At 41.8% G+C, this 16,895-nt stretch overlaps 1 protein-coding gene across 2 annotated transcripts in view; it reads left to right on the top strand.

Moving 5' to 3' along the window:
* Aqr (aquarius intron-binding spliceosomal factor) overlaps nucleotides 1-16,895 on the top strand; it is an 80,804-nt gene that overhangs the window by 59,901 nt on the left and 4,008 nt on the right. For both annotated transcript variants that reach the window (XM_052183181.1, XM_052183182.1), the window contains exons 29-33: nucleotides 314-501; nucleotides 1,054-1,225; nucleotides 12,167-12,337; nucleotides 14,047-14,132; nucleotides 16,288-16,462. In XM_052183181.1, coding sequence (XP_052039141.1) covers nucleotides 314-501; nucleotides 1,054-1,225; nucleotides 12,167-12,337; nucleotides 14,047-14,132; nucleotides 16,288-16,462 — 792 coding nt within the window. The remainder of the gene's footprint in view (nucleotides 1-313; nucleotides 502-1,053; nucleotides 1,226-12,166; nucleotides 12,338-14,046; nucleotides 14,133-16,287; nucleotides 16,463-16,895) is intronic.

Genomic DNA, 16,895 nt, shown 5'->3' with positions numbered 1-16,895 from the left:
ACTTTGGCCTCTTTCTACTTCTGTCCCTGGGCTTGCTTCTGCCTACTTACATTTTGCTTAACACTGACCGTAAACTTCTAGAAAAGCCCTTCACCCAGGCCTGCTTATACCTCAGGTGGGAGCGCTGGCACCGTAGCTTCAGTACCCGCCCACCGTGTAAGCCATTCACTAGGCCTCTTTAGAGAGCTGGTGAAGTTGAGAATCTGCAAGTTAATAGTGTTGTCCGTGGATAGTTCCCGTGAGCTAGAACCCTCAGGAATGGGTTAATTGAACTACTCTGGTGCTGCCTCACCTTTTGGTGCTTCGTTTCTAGAATCCTCAAGACGGATTCAGCCGATTGAAGCGATGGATTATGATTGGTGATCACCACCAGTTGCCTCCAGTCATCAAGAACATGGCCTTTCAGAAGTATTCCAACATGGAGCAGTCTCTTTTCACTCGCTTTGTCCGGGTTGGAGTTCCTACCGTGGACCTCGATGCTCAAGGAAGAGCCAGGGCAAGGTGAAGAGTCACTCCAGTTAGGAATCTAGGTTCCCTGAAAGATCATTGCATAAAGATTTAGCCTCCTCTACAAATCTAGGAACTGCCCTCTACAAATATGCATATTGGCCAAATGAATTGTTTTCTTCATTAACTTGATATAAGTGGCTGAAAAGGATTTACTTTATCCTGTATCAAACACATGACCTTAATGTAATGATAAAACCTAAAGCAAAAGTGAACAAGGGGAGAACACTGGTTCTTAACTTCATAAGGAAAGCCAGCCACGTCACAGGTGCTCCTAGTGTCCCCACTTACAGGCCTCCTTGGCTCTGAAGTGAATGACATAGCAGTAGTTTACACAGGCGCACAGGAGAGCTGTCAGCTTTGGAACATCTTCAGTCCGGTCTTTTGGTTACTTGGAGCAAGGAGCCTAAAGTTTACAAAGTATTGTTGATAAAATGATGACTAAGTCTGGCTACTAAAACTAAAACAGTGTGGTTCGTTAGAATGTCCTTTGTGTACTGAAGGGTCCCACCTTGTTAATCTGTTCGGGGTCTTTGTCTTGGGCAGCTTGTGTAACCTCTACAACTGGCGTTACAAAAACCTAGGGAACTTGCCACACGTGCAGCTCCTGCCAGAGTTCAGCACAGCCAACGCGGGCCTGCTGTACGACTTCCAGCTCATCAATGTGGAAGACTTTCAGGGCGTGGGGGAGTCGGAGCCTAACCCTTACTTCTACCAGGTAAGACAGCGTGTGGCTTTGGAGTGTATCCTGTCTATGCTGGGCTGAAGTACTATGGAATTCAGCAGAGCTGAGCCATGTGACCGACTACCAAGAAAAAGAGAGATTGCAGCCATTCCTTACAACACAAAAGCAGTCATTTTCAGATGGATCAAAGAGAGACAAAGAATAACTAAACTTGGTAGAAAGTAGGAAAAGCAAATACTGACAAGTTTGTAATAACGTAAGGAAGGGCGTCCTTGTTGAATCAGAAATAAGAAACTTAGTTGACTTGAGAAAAATATGTAAGTAAAAACAATATACTGAGTAAAATCTATATAGAGAACTCAGTTGCTTTAAAAAAAAAAAGAAAGAAAAGAGTACTCAAGGAGGTAGAGAGAGGTCTCAGCAGATAGATGTACTTGCTGATCTTACAGAGGACCAGGGCGTGCACACTGCAGCTTAAAGTGGCCCATAATGCTAATTCCAGAGGATTTGGTGCTCTATGAGTTATACACACACACACAAACACACACACACACACACAGTACATATGCACAAAATACACTTTTAAAAGTAAATTTAAACTATTAACCTAACAGAAAAACACAATAAAGGAAAATACATGACCTAGAGAAAAATGAGTAAATTCCTAGCAGTAATAAATCACTAAATTAGACAGTACTTGATAGTGAAGCACATGGGGGAGTATAGCTCCTGCATTCCTGCATTTCTAGCAGGAAAATAATTTCCTACATTAATTGTCATATGTACTCAAAACTCTGTTCTCACTCCTAGTAGTGTCGCAAACACCAAACTCAGCCACGGGATAACCAGGATTCTTTTGGTCCAGGAAGGCACGGGTTCGGCGAAATGACACACATACACCGAGGTGGTTTTTGGATCTGAGTGTATTTTTTGTTTTGAGGCATGAGCCTTTAAGCATGAGGGATTGACATTTATATATCAAAAGATGTAGCCAGTAAAGCAGGCCCAAGGAACAATTAGCATAACCATTTGGCACAAGGAAGTATAAAATCAACCAGGTAAAACGTTTTCCCGAGTAACAAACTTAGAAGCTCTAACACAGACAACATCAATCTTCTTGATATAAACTTTTAAAGAGACTTTAAAGGACATTTTCTCAAACTCCCAGAGTCTAAATGAGTCTCTGTGAGTAATAAGTATGAACTGCATCCTGAACCACACCTGGATAAGTTAAGAATGTTGTTTTGGCCAAAGACTCCCTAGGTGGGGTCTGCAAGACAAAAGCAGTTTCCTCACAGCTTCCTTTGAGGCAAATCACGCCTATATAATCTAAGAATATTGTTTTGGCCATAGACTCCCTAAGTGGGGTCTGTAAGACAAAAACAGTTTCTCACAAGCTTCCTTTGAGGCAGCTCTGTGCTTTGCAGCAACTCAAATGTAAATTCTTTCTAATCTGCCCTAGGACCCACCTTGAGTCCTTGGCAAGGACATTGTATGAGGTTCCTCAAATGTAAATATCCTCTAATCTGAGCCTATTGTCTAAGATCAGACCCAAACCCACCTGTCCTGCTTGGACTTTGTATGAGGGTCAAAAAACAAAAGGAACCTGTAATGTTAGGGTTCCTGGAAAAATTCTAATACCTGCTATTAATGCTTTTCTTTCCGTCCAGTTAGAGCCTTACTTCATTTACATACTGTTGGGAGGTAAATGTAATTACATAAACAAAGCTTTGCAGAATTTTCTGGCTAGTAATTTACTACAAGATGGATTCTTTTACATCTTAATTTGCTTGGGTTTTTCCCAGCCCCGGCTACTAAAAAGGGGGAGAAAACAAATTGCCAAGTGAGATATTCAGCTCTGCACAGGGGTGTTCCGGAGAGCCCCAGGAGGCTTTTCTCGCCTCAATCTGTAAAACTTTGTTTGCTAGAGCCACTGCAGCAAGTAGCAAACAAGAACTTGGATGAGATTTTTTGGGGTTTTTTTTTTGTTTTTTGTTTTTTTAGTAACACATATATGTGTAGAGAGGCATTATGTGTCCCTTGAATTCCAGGTGATCACAGTCTGTCACTATTCTTTTGGTACCTTAGGATGCCATTATTTCTTAAGCATCTCACTGATATCTATTGGCTGTGAACATCCAGGAAGCCATTACTTAAACTCAACCCCATTTTTAGACATTTGTTTTTCTTTTTTCTTTTTTTCAGATAGGTCATCTATTTATTTTTTTAATTTATTTTTTATTGAATATTATCTTCATTTACATTGCCAATGTTAAAACCTTTCCTGATATCCTCCCTCCCCTGAGACCCCTGAACCTCTCCCCTTCCTCCTTCCCCCTGCCTCCATGTATATGCCTCTCCACCCAACACATTCCCTCCTTCCTTCCCCCCCCCCCCCCCCCCCCGCCTTGGTTTCCCTTTGTTGGGGCCTCTGTTGAGCCTTTACCTGACCAAGGACTATTCCTCGCACTGTTGCCCAACAAGGCCTTCCTCTGCTACATTTTTGGCTGGAACCATGTGTGCCCCTTGGTTGATGGTTCAGTCCCTGGGAGTCTTGGGGAGTCTGGGTGGCCAAAATCATTCTTCCCACGGGGCTGTAAAACTCTTCAGCTCCTCCATTGGGGACTCCATGCCCAGTCCAATAGTTAGTTGCTAACATCTGCCTCTGTTGTTGGGGTTTTGTTTAAGCTCCACCCCACACCTACCTGGCAATGGCCAGGTATGCCCCGCCCCAGAGATCTGGCCCACTATAAGAGGGGCTACTTGCCCCTCCTCTCTCTCTTTGCTCTCCGCTCTCCCACATACTCTCACCTCTCTGCCCCTGGGGCTCTTCCCCCCTTCCACGTGGTCTTGGCCGGCCTCCACTCTCTCTCTCTCTCTCTCTCTCTCTCTCTCTACCTCTCTACCTCTCTACCTCTCTCTCTCTACCACTAACTCCCATCCCCTATTCTGAATAAACTCTATTCTATACCATGTCTGTGTGTGTGTGGTCCCTCAGGGGCAGAGGTGCCCAGGCAAGGGCCCGCCTGGACACCTTCCCCCACGCCGCCTAGCCACACTCACCTAACCTCCTATATTACCCCCTTTAAGCCCCTTCATCATCCTGCTGCCGAAAGTCCTCCACCTAACCTCATAAATCCTTCATCTGTATTTGTAAGGCTCTGGCAGGGCCCCTCTGGAAACAGCCATGGCATGCTCCTTTTGGTATGCACTTCTTGTCATCCATAGTAGTGTCAGGGTTTGTTAACTGTTTATAGGATGAATCACCAGGTAGGGCAGTCTCTGGGTGGCCTTTACTTAAGTCTCTGCCCCACACGTTGTCTCCCTTATTGCTCCTGTGACTATTTTGTTCCCTTTCTTAGAGGAACCAAAGTACCCTCACTTAAGTCCTCCTTCTTCTTGAGCTTGTTGAATTGTAACTTGTTTCTTCTGAGCTTTTGGGCTAACATCCGCTTATTAGTGAGTGCCTACCATGTGTGTTCTTTTGTGACTGGGTTGCCTCGCTCAGGATGACACTTTCAAGTTCCATCCATTTGCCTAAGAATTTCATGAATTCATTGTTTTTAATAGTTTAATAGTACTCCACTGTGTATATATACCATAGTTTCTGTATTCATTCCTCTGTTGAGGGACATCTGGGTTCTTTGCATCTTCTGGCTATTATAAATAAGGCAGGTATGAACATAGTAGAGCATGTATCCTTATTACATGTAGGAGCATCTTTTGGGTATATGCCCAGGAGTGGTATAGCTGGGTCCGCTGGTAGTACTATGTCTAATTTTCTGAGGAATCACCAAACTGATTTCCAGAGTGATTTTAGCAGATTGCAATTCCACCAACAATAGAGAAGTGTTTCTTTTTCCCCACATCCTCTCCAGCAACTGAGTTTTTCAGCTTAGCCATTATGACTGATGTAAGGTGGAATCTCAGTATTGTTTTGATTTGCATTTCCCTGATAACTAAGGATGCTGAACATTTCTTTAGGTGCTTTTTGAGTTTCCTCAGTTGAGAATTCCCTGTTTAGCTCTGTACCCCATTTTTTAATAGGGCTATTATCTGCCCCCTCCCCATTTTGGAGCATATGTCTTCCTCCAACAGAGAGTAGGAACAGCCTGGTGTGACCCTAAATGAATGGGCCACCCATTCCATCCCTAGGTCTGCTGTTCTTCGGGTAGTCCATGAATACAGTTTGGTGCCAGGGGCTTCTTGGATCCTAGATCTTTTCTTAGAAACAGCACCATTGGCTTGGAAGACTGAGTGTTGAGCCCTGTGTCCACCAAGAACTGAATGGGTTTCTCTTTGACTCCCACAGTTATCCTGGGTTGGGGGAGGTGGCCAGAAAACCCATCTCCCCTAGTCACTGTCTTCACCCAGGGCTAACACCTGGGTTTGCCATGAGGGGGGTACTTTTCCCAAGACCTGGGAATTCCTGCTCCCAGCTTCTATTTCTTAGGGCACACTCTGGCTCAGTGGCCTCTTTCTTTATAGTATGCACATTGGTCCTTTTCTGTCTCCCTTTTCTGCTTTTTTTAACTATTATATTTTGGATTCTCTGTAGCTTCTTTCCTTCTCTGTCATTTTCTTTCTTTTTCTCAGTTTCTTCTCCTCTGTCTCCCTGTCTCAGCAAACTACAAAATCTCTCTACAGATTTTCTCAATAACCTACACTACTAAATCCTTCTACAGACCTTCTCAGCAACCTGCACCAAATCCCTCTAGCCTCTGAAGCTCTTTCCTGATATCTCTACTAGCTCTGTCTATAAGAGCCATTGTCATAGTAGCTTTATATTCCAAACCCCTGGATTCATAGTATGTATATTGGCAGAATGCCTCCAAGAGCTGCTCTAGAAAAGCTGCAGGTGACTCATCTGGTCCCTGCTTAACCTTACATACCTTGGTCAAATTTGTGGGCTGCCATGCCCTCAAGACCTGCCAATGGAGTCTGGTGTTGGTCTGTCACCTTTTGTCTGAAGGTAATCTTTTTGGCTTCCTGTATTACAAATAAAACAGTCTCAAAGAGATTAATTAGTCTCTTGGGAAATATACCCTTAGTGAGAGAGCTACATCAGGATAGGTGGTCTCAGGTCCTCTCCTGCTCCACTCTGTGGTCCTCTCTAAATATCAATTGAGCATAATTATTACCATTTTGTAAACTATAAACTATAAGATAGACATAACACCTAGTTTATCATCCCTGTCAATTAAACAGAACTCTTTTCTTCTGTATTATCTTAAAAGACTGTCAGAATTAACACTTAATGTTGTATTCCGTAGCTGCCTGCCACTACTATGAACTGGGTTGCTGGAACTTTAATGTCAGTCAGAACTTTTAACAGTTTGGGCACGCCCTTCCCCCCCCCCCCCCACCCTAGGCTGAGTTCCAGTGAAGTCATCTGGTGGTTTTTGACTCTACAGCTGGGTGGGTCACCTGCTTAATTCAGGAATTTGTAGACCAGGGAGAACAATGAGCTCAACCTTCACTGAGCTTCTCCACCCTAGGTGGAGCAGGATCCTGACTATCACAGGAATCCTTGCTCATCAAAGGCTGTGAGAAGTTCACCTTGACCAATGTCTAGTACACTCTTAACACTCCACCCTAGGATAAAAATTCTTACCGTAACCTACTTCCCTATTATGCCCTTAGGTCAGATTCCTGCCCAAAGCCAGGGATTGTCCTTGACCAATGTCAAGTTCCTACCATGAGGCGTGACTCCCTAATATGACTTAAGAATATGGCAATACAACTTAAGAATTAACATTGTAAGAATTGACTTATGTGCTAGCTTTAAATTTTATGTCACCTGAAAATCATTTAAATTTATATCAGCTTTCTCTGGATTAAACAGCTTGGGCTGTCTATGAGTCTTCAATACCATCAGAAATCTAAGAGTGACCAATATTAACTGAAAATATAGAGAAAGCTTAACATAGCTTTTAAGACTTAAACATCATATACTATGGATTTTTGACGTTTTGAAATCCAACTATCTATGTAAAGTAATGTGGACTGTTGTCTATTAAACTGTCTTCAGCTATTTCTGATTAAAACGTAGAAAACACCCTAACAATAAACTCAGAGCCTTATATTTCTATTTAGCCCTAAACTCATAGACTTAAACACATCTCAGCTCAGTAATAACAAAGAACTGGGTGTAGATCCTGTACTTTCAAATTTAGTATTTATACCAACGAAAGCCTTGATTTTGTATCAAAATAAAACCTGTATCAAATAAGAACTTATGCCTTAAACTTAATAACAATTATAAAGATTTTAGTATCACAAAGACAGATTTTTTTCACTTAATATTTTAGAATCTAGTCTCCTGGAGGTTTCCCTTATTTTGACCTCTCTCCCAGAGGAGCAATATAACCACAAAGTTTAACATCACATCGATCATAACAATTTAAACAAGTTAAAATAAAAGAAATAAGCCATTTGTACCAACGTAAACCCAAAATTCTCGCAGGTGTTGCATTACGCGTCTTGTCAAGACTTATTTTCCTCGCCAGGGGGTGTCAGAGTCCAAGTATTGTTGTCTCTCCTTTTGTTCTAAGTTGGCATGCTTGAGTCATGTGACCTGATTTTAGCACCATAGACAGAGTTGCTTTTCAGTCAAAGTCAAAATAATATCGTCCGTCTAAGTCCAAGAACACAAAACACAATACAAAACAACACCACATAGACAGCCTGACCTGCCACCGTCTGGCCTCTACATTCAAGAACACATAGCAAGGAAAATCAGGCAATTTGCCTCTAGAGGACACCAGATACCAGATTCCAGCAGAACATGGCTTCTGACATTACTGACTTGCTGTTTACAGATGGAGGAGAGCTTTATTCAGCTCCCCTGGGTCTAAAGCTTCCTCTAGACCCCCGCGGTCTCAACTCTAGCCACAGCCAGTAGAACACACTGCACCAGACAGACTCTCCGAGCCCCCAGAAGCTTGTAAACAAAAACAAAAAGCTTTCAGACACAGTGAGACAGACAGAAAACAAACCCGCGGTACCGTCTAATGGTCAAACTGTAGACAAAGACACACAAAACTACCAAGTGTTCCAAACACACTCGTCCGCGTCTGTATTTAAACAGCCGCCAAATGCAACCTCTGACCGCATGGGATTCCACATCCACTTTTTTTTTTTTCAGTAGAAGGAGCACTCCATCCCCTTCGTTCCAAAAAACCACAATCAGGCTCCCCTGACTGTCTCTCACCCTCGAAGCGTCCTCCGGGGTTACAGCCTGCATGCCTAGAGCGTTCCCTTCCGCTGCCCCTGGGTTCTTACGACCCACAGTGGCGGCTGTGAACTAACCATGGAACAGGATTCCTCATCTGCTCCGTTATTCCAACAAACAGAAACCAAGGCACATACACAGCAGCACCACACTCAAAACACTCAGGACATTTAGAATGAAAACATTGCCGGCACACACACATTCCAGAGTTTACCTCCGAGTTGGTTCTCGCGTGTGAAGGGAAATCGCACTTCCCTGCCAACGCACCAAAAAATGTAAGACCCCCAAAAACCAAGGGTGCCCCAGCACCCCACGCCCCGGAAGGCGACACCCAAATCACTCACGAGAAACGGTCTCAATGCAATAGCATGAGGATTTCTTTATTCCAGAATTCTGGGTTCCATAGCCGTGCACCACGCAGGGTAGAGGACTATGGACCCCGAGTACTGAATTGCGACAGCTTTTATAAGTTTATGACAGAGCCCGCAAATCACAAACCAATCATTTCTTTTTTTTTTTTTAATATTTATTTATTTGTTATATGTAAGTACACTGTAGCTGTCTTCAGCCGCCATTAGAGGGTGTCAGATCTCTTTACGGATGGTTGTGAGCCACCATGTGGATGCTGGAATTTGAACTCATGACCTTTGGAAGAGCAGTCGGTGCTCTTAACAGCTGAGCCATCTCTCCAGCCCTAAACCAATCATTTCTTAGCATGGAGAGCCCAAGAAATGTGAGCCAATCGATTTGTACCACTCCATAGTTTTTAGGCCAATCAGTTTAAATTATCGGAGCCCCGCGCTCAGTGGACCAATTAGTTTCCTATAATGTCTACAGCTGCGTGAACTCCTGCTTTGGGGTAATGGCGTAAGTTTACAGAAGCAAGATAAGCTTAGCCCATTTCCAGTTACCCTATGGGGCCAGGATCACCTATTCAAGGCCTTTCTGCTAGGTCTAAACAAAGGGCGGGCTCTGGAATGTGACCTTTTACCTAGTTTCTAACAAAGCGAGATAGCATTTTAAACTCCTGATTTCTTGGGGTCATTAGAGTTAGGCTGTATTTTCTATCCTTTCATGCCCACGTGTTCAAGATTCGTCCCCACTTTCTCCTCTCTAAGCTTCAGTGTGTCTGGTTTTATGTGTAGATCCTTGATCCACTTGGACTTGAGCTTTGTACAAGGAATAAGAATGGGTCTTTTTTATGCATGCCGTTGACCTAGCACCATTTGTTAAAAATGCTATTTTTTTTCCCAGTGGATGTTTTTAGCTCCCTTGTCAAATATCAAGCGACCGTATGTGTGTGGGTTCATTTCTGGGTCTTCAGTTCTATGCCATTGATCTTCCTGCCTGTCTGTATACCAATACCAAACAGTTTTTATCACTACTGCGCTGTAGTAGAGCTTGAGTTTAGGGATGGCGATTTCCCCAGAAGATCTTTTGTTGTGGAGAATAGTTTTTGCTCTCCTGGGTTTTTTGTTCTTCCAGATGAATTTGAGAATTGCTCTTTGTATATCTGTGAAGAATTGATTTGGAATTTTTGATGGGGATTGCATTGAATCTGCAGATTGCTTTCAGCAAGATGGCCATTTTTACTATGTTGATTCTACCAATCCATGAGCATGGGAGATCTTTCCACCTTCTGAGACCTTTTTTGATTTCTTTCTTCAGAGACTTAAAGTTCTTGTTATATAGATCTTTCACTTGCTTTGTTAGGGTCACACCTAGGTATGACATATTATTTGGGACTATTGTGAAGGGTGTCATTTCCCTAATTTCTTTCTCCTCTTGTTTATCCTTTGAGTAGAGGAAGGCTACTGATTTGCTTGAGTTAATTTTATATCCAGCCACTTTGCTGAATTTGTCTATCAGCTTTAGGAGTTCTCTGGTGGAAGTCTTGGGGTCACTTAAGTATACTATCATATCATCTGCAACTAGTGATATTTTGACTTCCTCCTTTCCAATTTTTATACCTTTGACCTCCTTTTGCTGCCTGATTGCTCTGGCTAGGACTTCAAGTACTATATTGAATAGATAGGGAGAGAGTGGGCAGCCTTGTCTGGTCCCCGATGAGTTTATAAAGACAGTATACTGAAATATTTTTCTTGTTCCATTTGAAATATTTAAGCTACTCTCTTATATACTTACAGCCTAGGAACAAATACGACCTCTAAATGGTAAGGCATTTAGAGTCTTATTCACAATAGACACGTGTTTCATGATACCTGCCTTTGAGGGTGGCTTGGGAGTTGATGGTTGTCTCCTACTGGCTTCATTAATAGTGTTTCTGAGTACTTGCCTGATCCACATGACGGTGTGGACCTGAAACATCATCCAAGTTACTCATTTCTTTCCTTATTTGTTAATTCTGTCTCTGGGTGAGGTTTCAGTATATCAAGAAATAAGGGCATTCTCAAATGATGATTGTTTTTGTTAAATGTATTTCTGAAGTATTAAAAACCTTATCTGCCCAAATATGATCACTGTACATTTAAGTAATACATATTTAAAACTTAGCTTCTAAGAGGAGAATAGATGGAAAGTTAGTGAAAGTCCCTTAGTTGAAGCAACTGTGACTGATATGGCCTAGCTTCTGAAGTGTTCATCAAAATACACTTTTTCCTGTTAAACTTCACATCTGACTCAGGCAGAGCAGCGAATTAAGCAGTCTTCATTGCTCACATAAGTTAAAAAAAAAAACAAAAAACTGGCTTCTATTTGCTGAGAACTCAGTACATTAATCTTGCCCAAAATACCTGAATACTCAAAACTGGATTTTATTCAGCCTTAGCATTTATTATATAAGGTCATTTTCATGGTCCCTGGTTTGTTCTTTTATCTATATTAGAGCTGATCCTTGGATAAATGTGTTTTGCTACCAATATAGAAAATGGAGATTTACACAGTCATGCGGCTTCTTTTGTCTCCTGTCTTCCAAAGAACTAGAGAATTTAAATGAAAGAGATAATTGAGACTGTCTGTCACCAGGAACCTGAATATAAATGGTGTCTCTGAAGTCCAGCCAGTAATTTTCCTCTTGCCTTTGCCTGGAATCTAGCTTCTTATCTTTGTCTTTCCGTCGTGTGCAATGTTCCTGCTTTACTTTCCCATCATGCCTGATCTCAGCCTCTACTGAACTGGATTAAGTAGCTCGGGATCAGATTTCTTACTTTGAAGTTCAGCAAAGCCCTTGCTTTTAAGCTTTATCTCACCCATCTTTAACCAGAATCTCTCATTTAGCAGTAAGCCAGATTACCAGATTGAGAGCACATCTTCTCACCTAGGTGAGTCCAGTTCAGGTGGCAACCGGAAGACAACAGAAACAAAGTCACAGATACATCAGGAAGCATGAGAGGCTACGAAAGCACAGTGCAGTCAGCTGTAACACTGCTAGATCTCCATCTAGTTAGACTGGATATTATACAGACTCCTTGGGTAGTTTACCCCTTCAAGTTATATTTGTTGGAACACCAGAAGTTTTAGTACAATATACAGACTATATATCATGATCATTGTGGCCCCAGGAATATCAACCTCTTAGTTGATAACTCTATGTCCTATATTGCAAACATCAAGGGTTTATCAATATAAACAAGAAAAAGACTATCCTTCAACTTATATCTACCTATTAACTTTTCACTTAAGGTATGCTCAAAAATAAGTATTTGATGGATAGGTAAGCCACTTTACGAAGTATAACCAAAGGGGAGCTAATGTATACCATGGCTGTGCTTGCATTACAGAACCTTGGAGAGGCAGAGTATGTAGTGGCCCTCTTCATGTACATGTGCTTGCTTGGTTACCCTGCAGACAAGATCAGTATCCTAACAACCTACAATGGGCAGAAGCACCTGATTCGGGACATCATCAACAGGCGCTGTGGAAATAATCCACTGATTGGAAGACCAAACAAGGTAGTTTTATAAATGTAATGTGTTTTCACATTCATCTTTTTGTCAAGGAAAAGTTTGTGTTTATCATATGTTGTTTATATCGCTCCACTTTGTCTCACAGACAAACTTTCTAGAAGGTCAGGATAGCAATAGAATTTTCATGTATAGTGTCTATACACGAGAACCAAAGATTTATTTCAGAATGTCCGATTTTTATAACTGTAGAGAGCCTTGTTAAGTAAGGCAGACTAATATAAAAAGGGCAAGTGAACTGGATATCTTTCATACAAGACCTACAAGTAGTCAATAAAGCATCGCTTCCCTGTAATTTCGTCTTTTCCATCACTAGCTGTCAGGAAGCTCTAAATGGAAACAGAGTAAGAAAGGGGGGTGCAGTTCAATCTAGAGGGCCTGCTTAGTGTTCATAAAGCCCTCGGTGCCTTCCTCAGCACCACTTAAACTCAGAGCTGTGGTACATGCCTGGGATCCCAACTCAGGTAAGGTGGGGGCAAGAAGATCAGAAGTTCAAGGCAGTCCCCAGTTATATATCAAATTTGATGCAGCTTGGACTACATGACATCCTGAATAAAATAAAATAATTTTTAAAAAATGCAATAAGAATTCTACACATCAAGAGAATGGGTAAAAATTGTAAAAGCATCAGGCAGTGGAGCACCTGGAACTTGGAGACTGGGATATAAATTGATTCAGAAACTTTGGAAAGTAGTTTAACAGTTCATGAAGTCGTGCATACAGTTAAAGTCTGACAGTTCTGCTTTCTACAATGAAAACATGCCCACAAAAAGTATTGCAGTATCCAATGCAGCTTTATTTTAAATACCCCTAGAGTCAAAGGCCATCTAGTGCCCATTAGCAGGCACATGCTCAGCAGCAGGGCAGAGGGAGCAGCTCTGTACAACACGGAGAAGCCACAGAAGCCTCGTGCTGTTGACACAAACTGCATTTAGACTGTGTGGTTCTACCCGTGTGAGTGCAGAGCCTGCAGAAAATAAGGAGAGTAGATCAGGCACTGCCTGGAGCAGGAAGTTGCCTGCTTGTTTACAGTGGGGCGAGGTGGTGGGCATTGTGGAGGGGGTGGTTGTGTGGGAGTGTATGGGAGTTTATGTTGTCAACACTCATTGTACATAAATTATACCTCTGTGAAGTCTACTTCCAAAGAAGTGTTTTATAGACTTCCTTAAATCGGAGGGACCGTAAATGGTGACTTATGTAACAGAAGCAGTAAGCTTTGTTGAATTCATAGAACAGGGATGGAGGCCTAAGAATTAAACTTAGTGGCTAGAATCTTAATGAACCTCCCTTCATAGTAAAAAGTGCTATCAAGACTTTTTTTTTTTTCACTTTAACAAGAATGCTATGGACAATTGCTAGGGACACACATTGATTAATAAGTGAGTATACTCTGCTATATTTTTTAGTATTTGGGACTCCACTTTGTGAACATAGCCTGCCTTCTAAAGCAGGATATGTCCAGTGGAGGAAGGCTGCAGGTTCAGGACAAGTCTGTAGACATGAGTGTGAGTTGCAGGAGGACATCGTCCAGGATGCTTACCTTGCATTAGTGACACTCATTGACTTGTTAGGGTTGATATGATTTGGTTTCTTCTGAGATCATTTTAAAGTGAAGATGCTTGTCTCTAGTACTTTGGTAGGATAATGCCTTACTGTGCTTTTGAAAATATACCACATTCCCCACCTTCTTTTCCTAGGTGACAACTGTTGATAGATTCCAAGGTCAACAGAATGATTATATCCTCCTTTCTCTAGTGCGGACCAGGGCTGTGGGCCATTTGAGGTATGTGGGGCGTAAGCTTTATCCTCAGTCTAAAGTTACTGTCTGTTTTGAGCTTCAGTGACAAAGTAGCTCTAGACTTGTTCAATTAATTGCCATAGTTAATCATTGTGGCAGCTTTTTGTATACAGGAATAACATCAGATCCCTTATGTAGTTTATCAGTGCTGTTACTACTAAATGTTTAACTTATAATGTCGTAAGTGTAGCTCTTTCACAGTCAGTGACATGCAGAGAAAACTTTCTGCCATAGGATCTTGATAGTCTTGGATCTGTTAGAAATAAGTGTCCAAATCAAAGGAGCTAAAGGGGAAGGGGCCTCTCCTGGGACATGTTTCAGCATGTAAGGCTTCCGGCTTTCCTCCCTCCACTATCTTTCAGCTTCACGAGAGGATAAAGGATCCATTTGTTCTCCCAGGATCAAGAATGGTTCGAACTAACAATAACCTATTTTTATCATTTTTGTGATGTATTTATGTACTAGAGATTTATGGGAGTAATATCTTCTTATTACAAAGCAGCCGTTTGGTTTTATATAAATCTTCATCTCATGTGACTTACTAGCAAAACTCAGGCGAGCCAGAGTTCATTGTCTTAATTTATTCGATGGATATAGAGAGTAGGCTCTCCAAACACTCATACATTGTCATTAAGTCCAAAGCTCTTTGGAGCTTAGGTCAGATTCTATTAGACTGATCGTCTTTATGTAAGAGGAACCAAAGACAACGGTGTTTTAAGAAATTGTTACAAAATGATAGCCATAAGTTAGCTTATTCTTGCTTATTGAGGTCTCAAGCATACTGTTAGGTCTCCCTAACTGACATAACTACTGTCTGAATGGCCATCATTGCTGACCTACCCCTCATCTTCAAGTTTGAATGCTTGAATGCTATGGCCTCCTCTTCCTCTGCAGGTACCAGGCCTATATTTAGATATATTCAGAAAAAACACCCATACACATTCAAAGAAAATAAGCCTTTTTTTTTTAATTCAGTAACTTGAATTCTGTAGTGATCTCTTCCTAATTTTTTGAAAATTTAAAAATGCTTATGACAAGGGGGTAACTCAAAAGGTGATTTCAGTATTGGCATGCGTCTGCAGGTTTCCTAATTAAAGACACCCTCATCCTTCTGTTATCTGTCAGTGTGCTAGCTTCTGGATATGCAGGAATCAATTTAGCTTCCACAGTTTCCATCCTTGAGGAGTTTGGAGCCCAGTGTGAGACACAGTCAAATAACTTGGAAAGATGCCTTTACCTGAATATACCCAAAGGTCAATTCCACTCTTCTCCTGTGCTATGCGGACCACACTTGTAAAAACCTGTTAGTCGCTACAGTACCAAAGACTGATAAACGTCCGCTCACAAGGACCTGGACAGTGCTGTGTATTTGCTTGAGATAGAGACAGAGTTGGACCCTCCTGGATGTGACAAAGCCACACAGTGGGACAGTGATTCCTCAAAAACAGCTTAAGGCACTTCCTTCTTCCACCACCCCACTGCTTCCTAGATAGCATTGTTACATGTTCTTTTCTATTTCTGTGAAATAACTAATGCTAAGGAATTCTAGCACTTACCAGCTAGGAGTATACACACATACATACATACATACATACATACATACATACATACATACATACGCACAAACACACACACACACACATACACACATACATCCTGAAGCTACCACACTTCCATTTGGGATCTCTGCATAACTCTGCATTAGGAATTTGAAAAGAAGCAAAAGAAATTTTTACTCGTACATAAAACTGGTAAATTTCCTAGAAAGGAAAATGTTTCCTTGATAGAGCCTGGGAATTTGTTGGCAGAAAAGTGATAGAAGTTGACTGTCATAGTGATGATAACTATGCAGTAGTCAGTCACTGTACGGAGCCATATGGTTCTGCTGGGGCTCCTTGGGTCTTCTAATGCAGTGCATTGGTTAGTCTCCTACATGGGCACACATGCCCAATAACTAACAAGGCATTAACAATGAAGCACTCACTTGGTTTACTGATCAATATATTACTGATTTGCTTTATTGTTATTATGTTCTCAAGGATTTTATTACAATAGTTTAATTCAGTAGGTTATGTAAAACAAGGTGAGGGACTGCATATGTACATTATTAATTTTGAACTAATTATTTTGTTTCCTAAAGGGATGTGCGTCGCTTGGTGGTAGCCATGTCAAGAGCCAGGCTTGGCCTTTACATCTTCGCTAGAGTATCCCTCTTCCAGAATTGCTTTGAGCTGACTCCTGCTTTCAGCCAGCTCACTGCCCGCCCACTGCATTTGCATATTATTCCAACAGAACCTTTCCCAACCTCCAGAAAGGTAGGCCTTTCATTACTGGGTAGAGCAGTATGCCCAGAGGGACAGTGGATTCTCTTACAGTTGACCACCTTAGGGAGAATACCCAGTCACTGACATGAAATGCTCTTTACACCAAAGAACCAAATTATATAAAAGTAATGTCTTCTAACAAGTCCTGAAACTTAATATGTATCTGGAATCAACTACACACATTTATTTTCTCATTTGATCTAAGCACCATATCTGCTTGGCAGGCTTTCTTAGGGTAAGAAAAGTTAGTCATATATCAGGTAGGCAGAAGCAGGCGGTCAAGCAAGAGTCCATGTTCTAATGAGCCCACAGCCCCTCCTCTCACCCATCAGCCTGTAAGCGAACTGAGTCATCTGGTTCAGTTCTTGCACTCGGGGAGGTGGGCCAGGGAAGACATGCACAACCTCCTGGACTGCGAATACCG

Source organism: Apodemus sylvaticus, chromosome 5 (genome assembly GCF_947179515.1).
Source record: "Apodemus sylvaticus chromosome 5, mApoSyl1.1, whole genome shotgun sequence".
Taxonomy (NCBI): domain Eukaryota; kingdom Metazoa; phylum Chordata; class Mammalia; order Rodentia; family Muridae; genus Apodemus; species Apodemus sylvaticus.
This window is presented reverse-complemented; position numbering and strand designations above follow the sequence as displayed.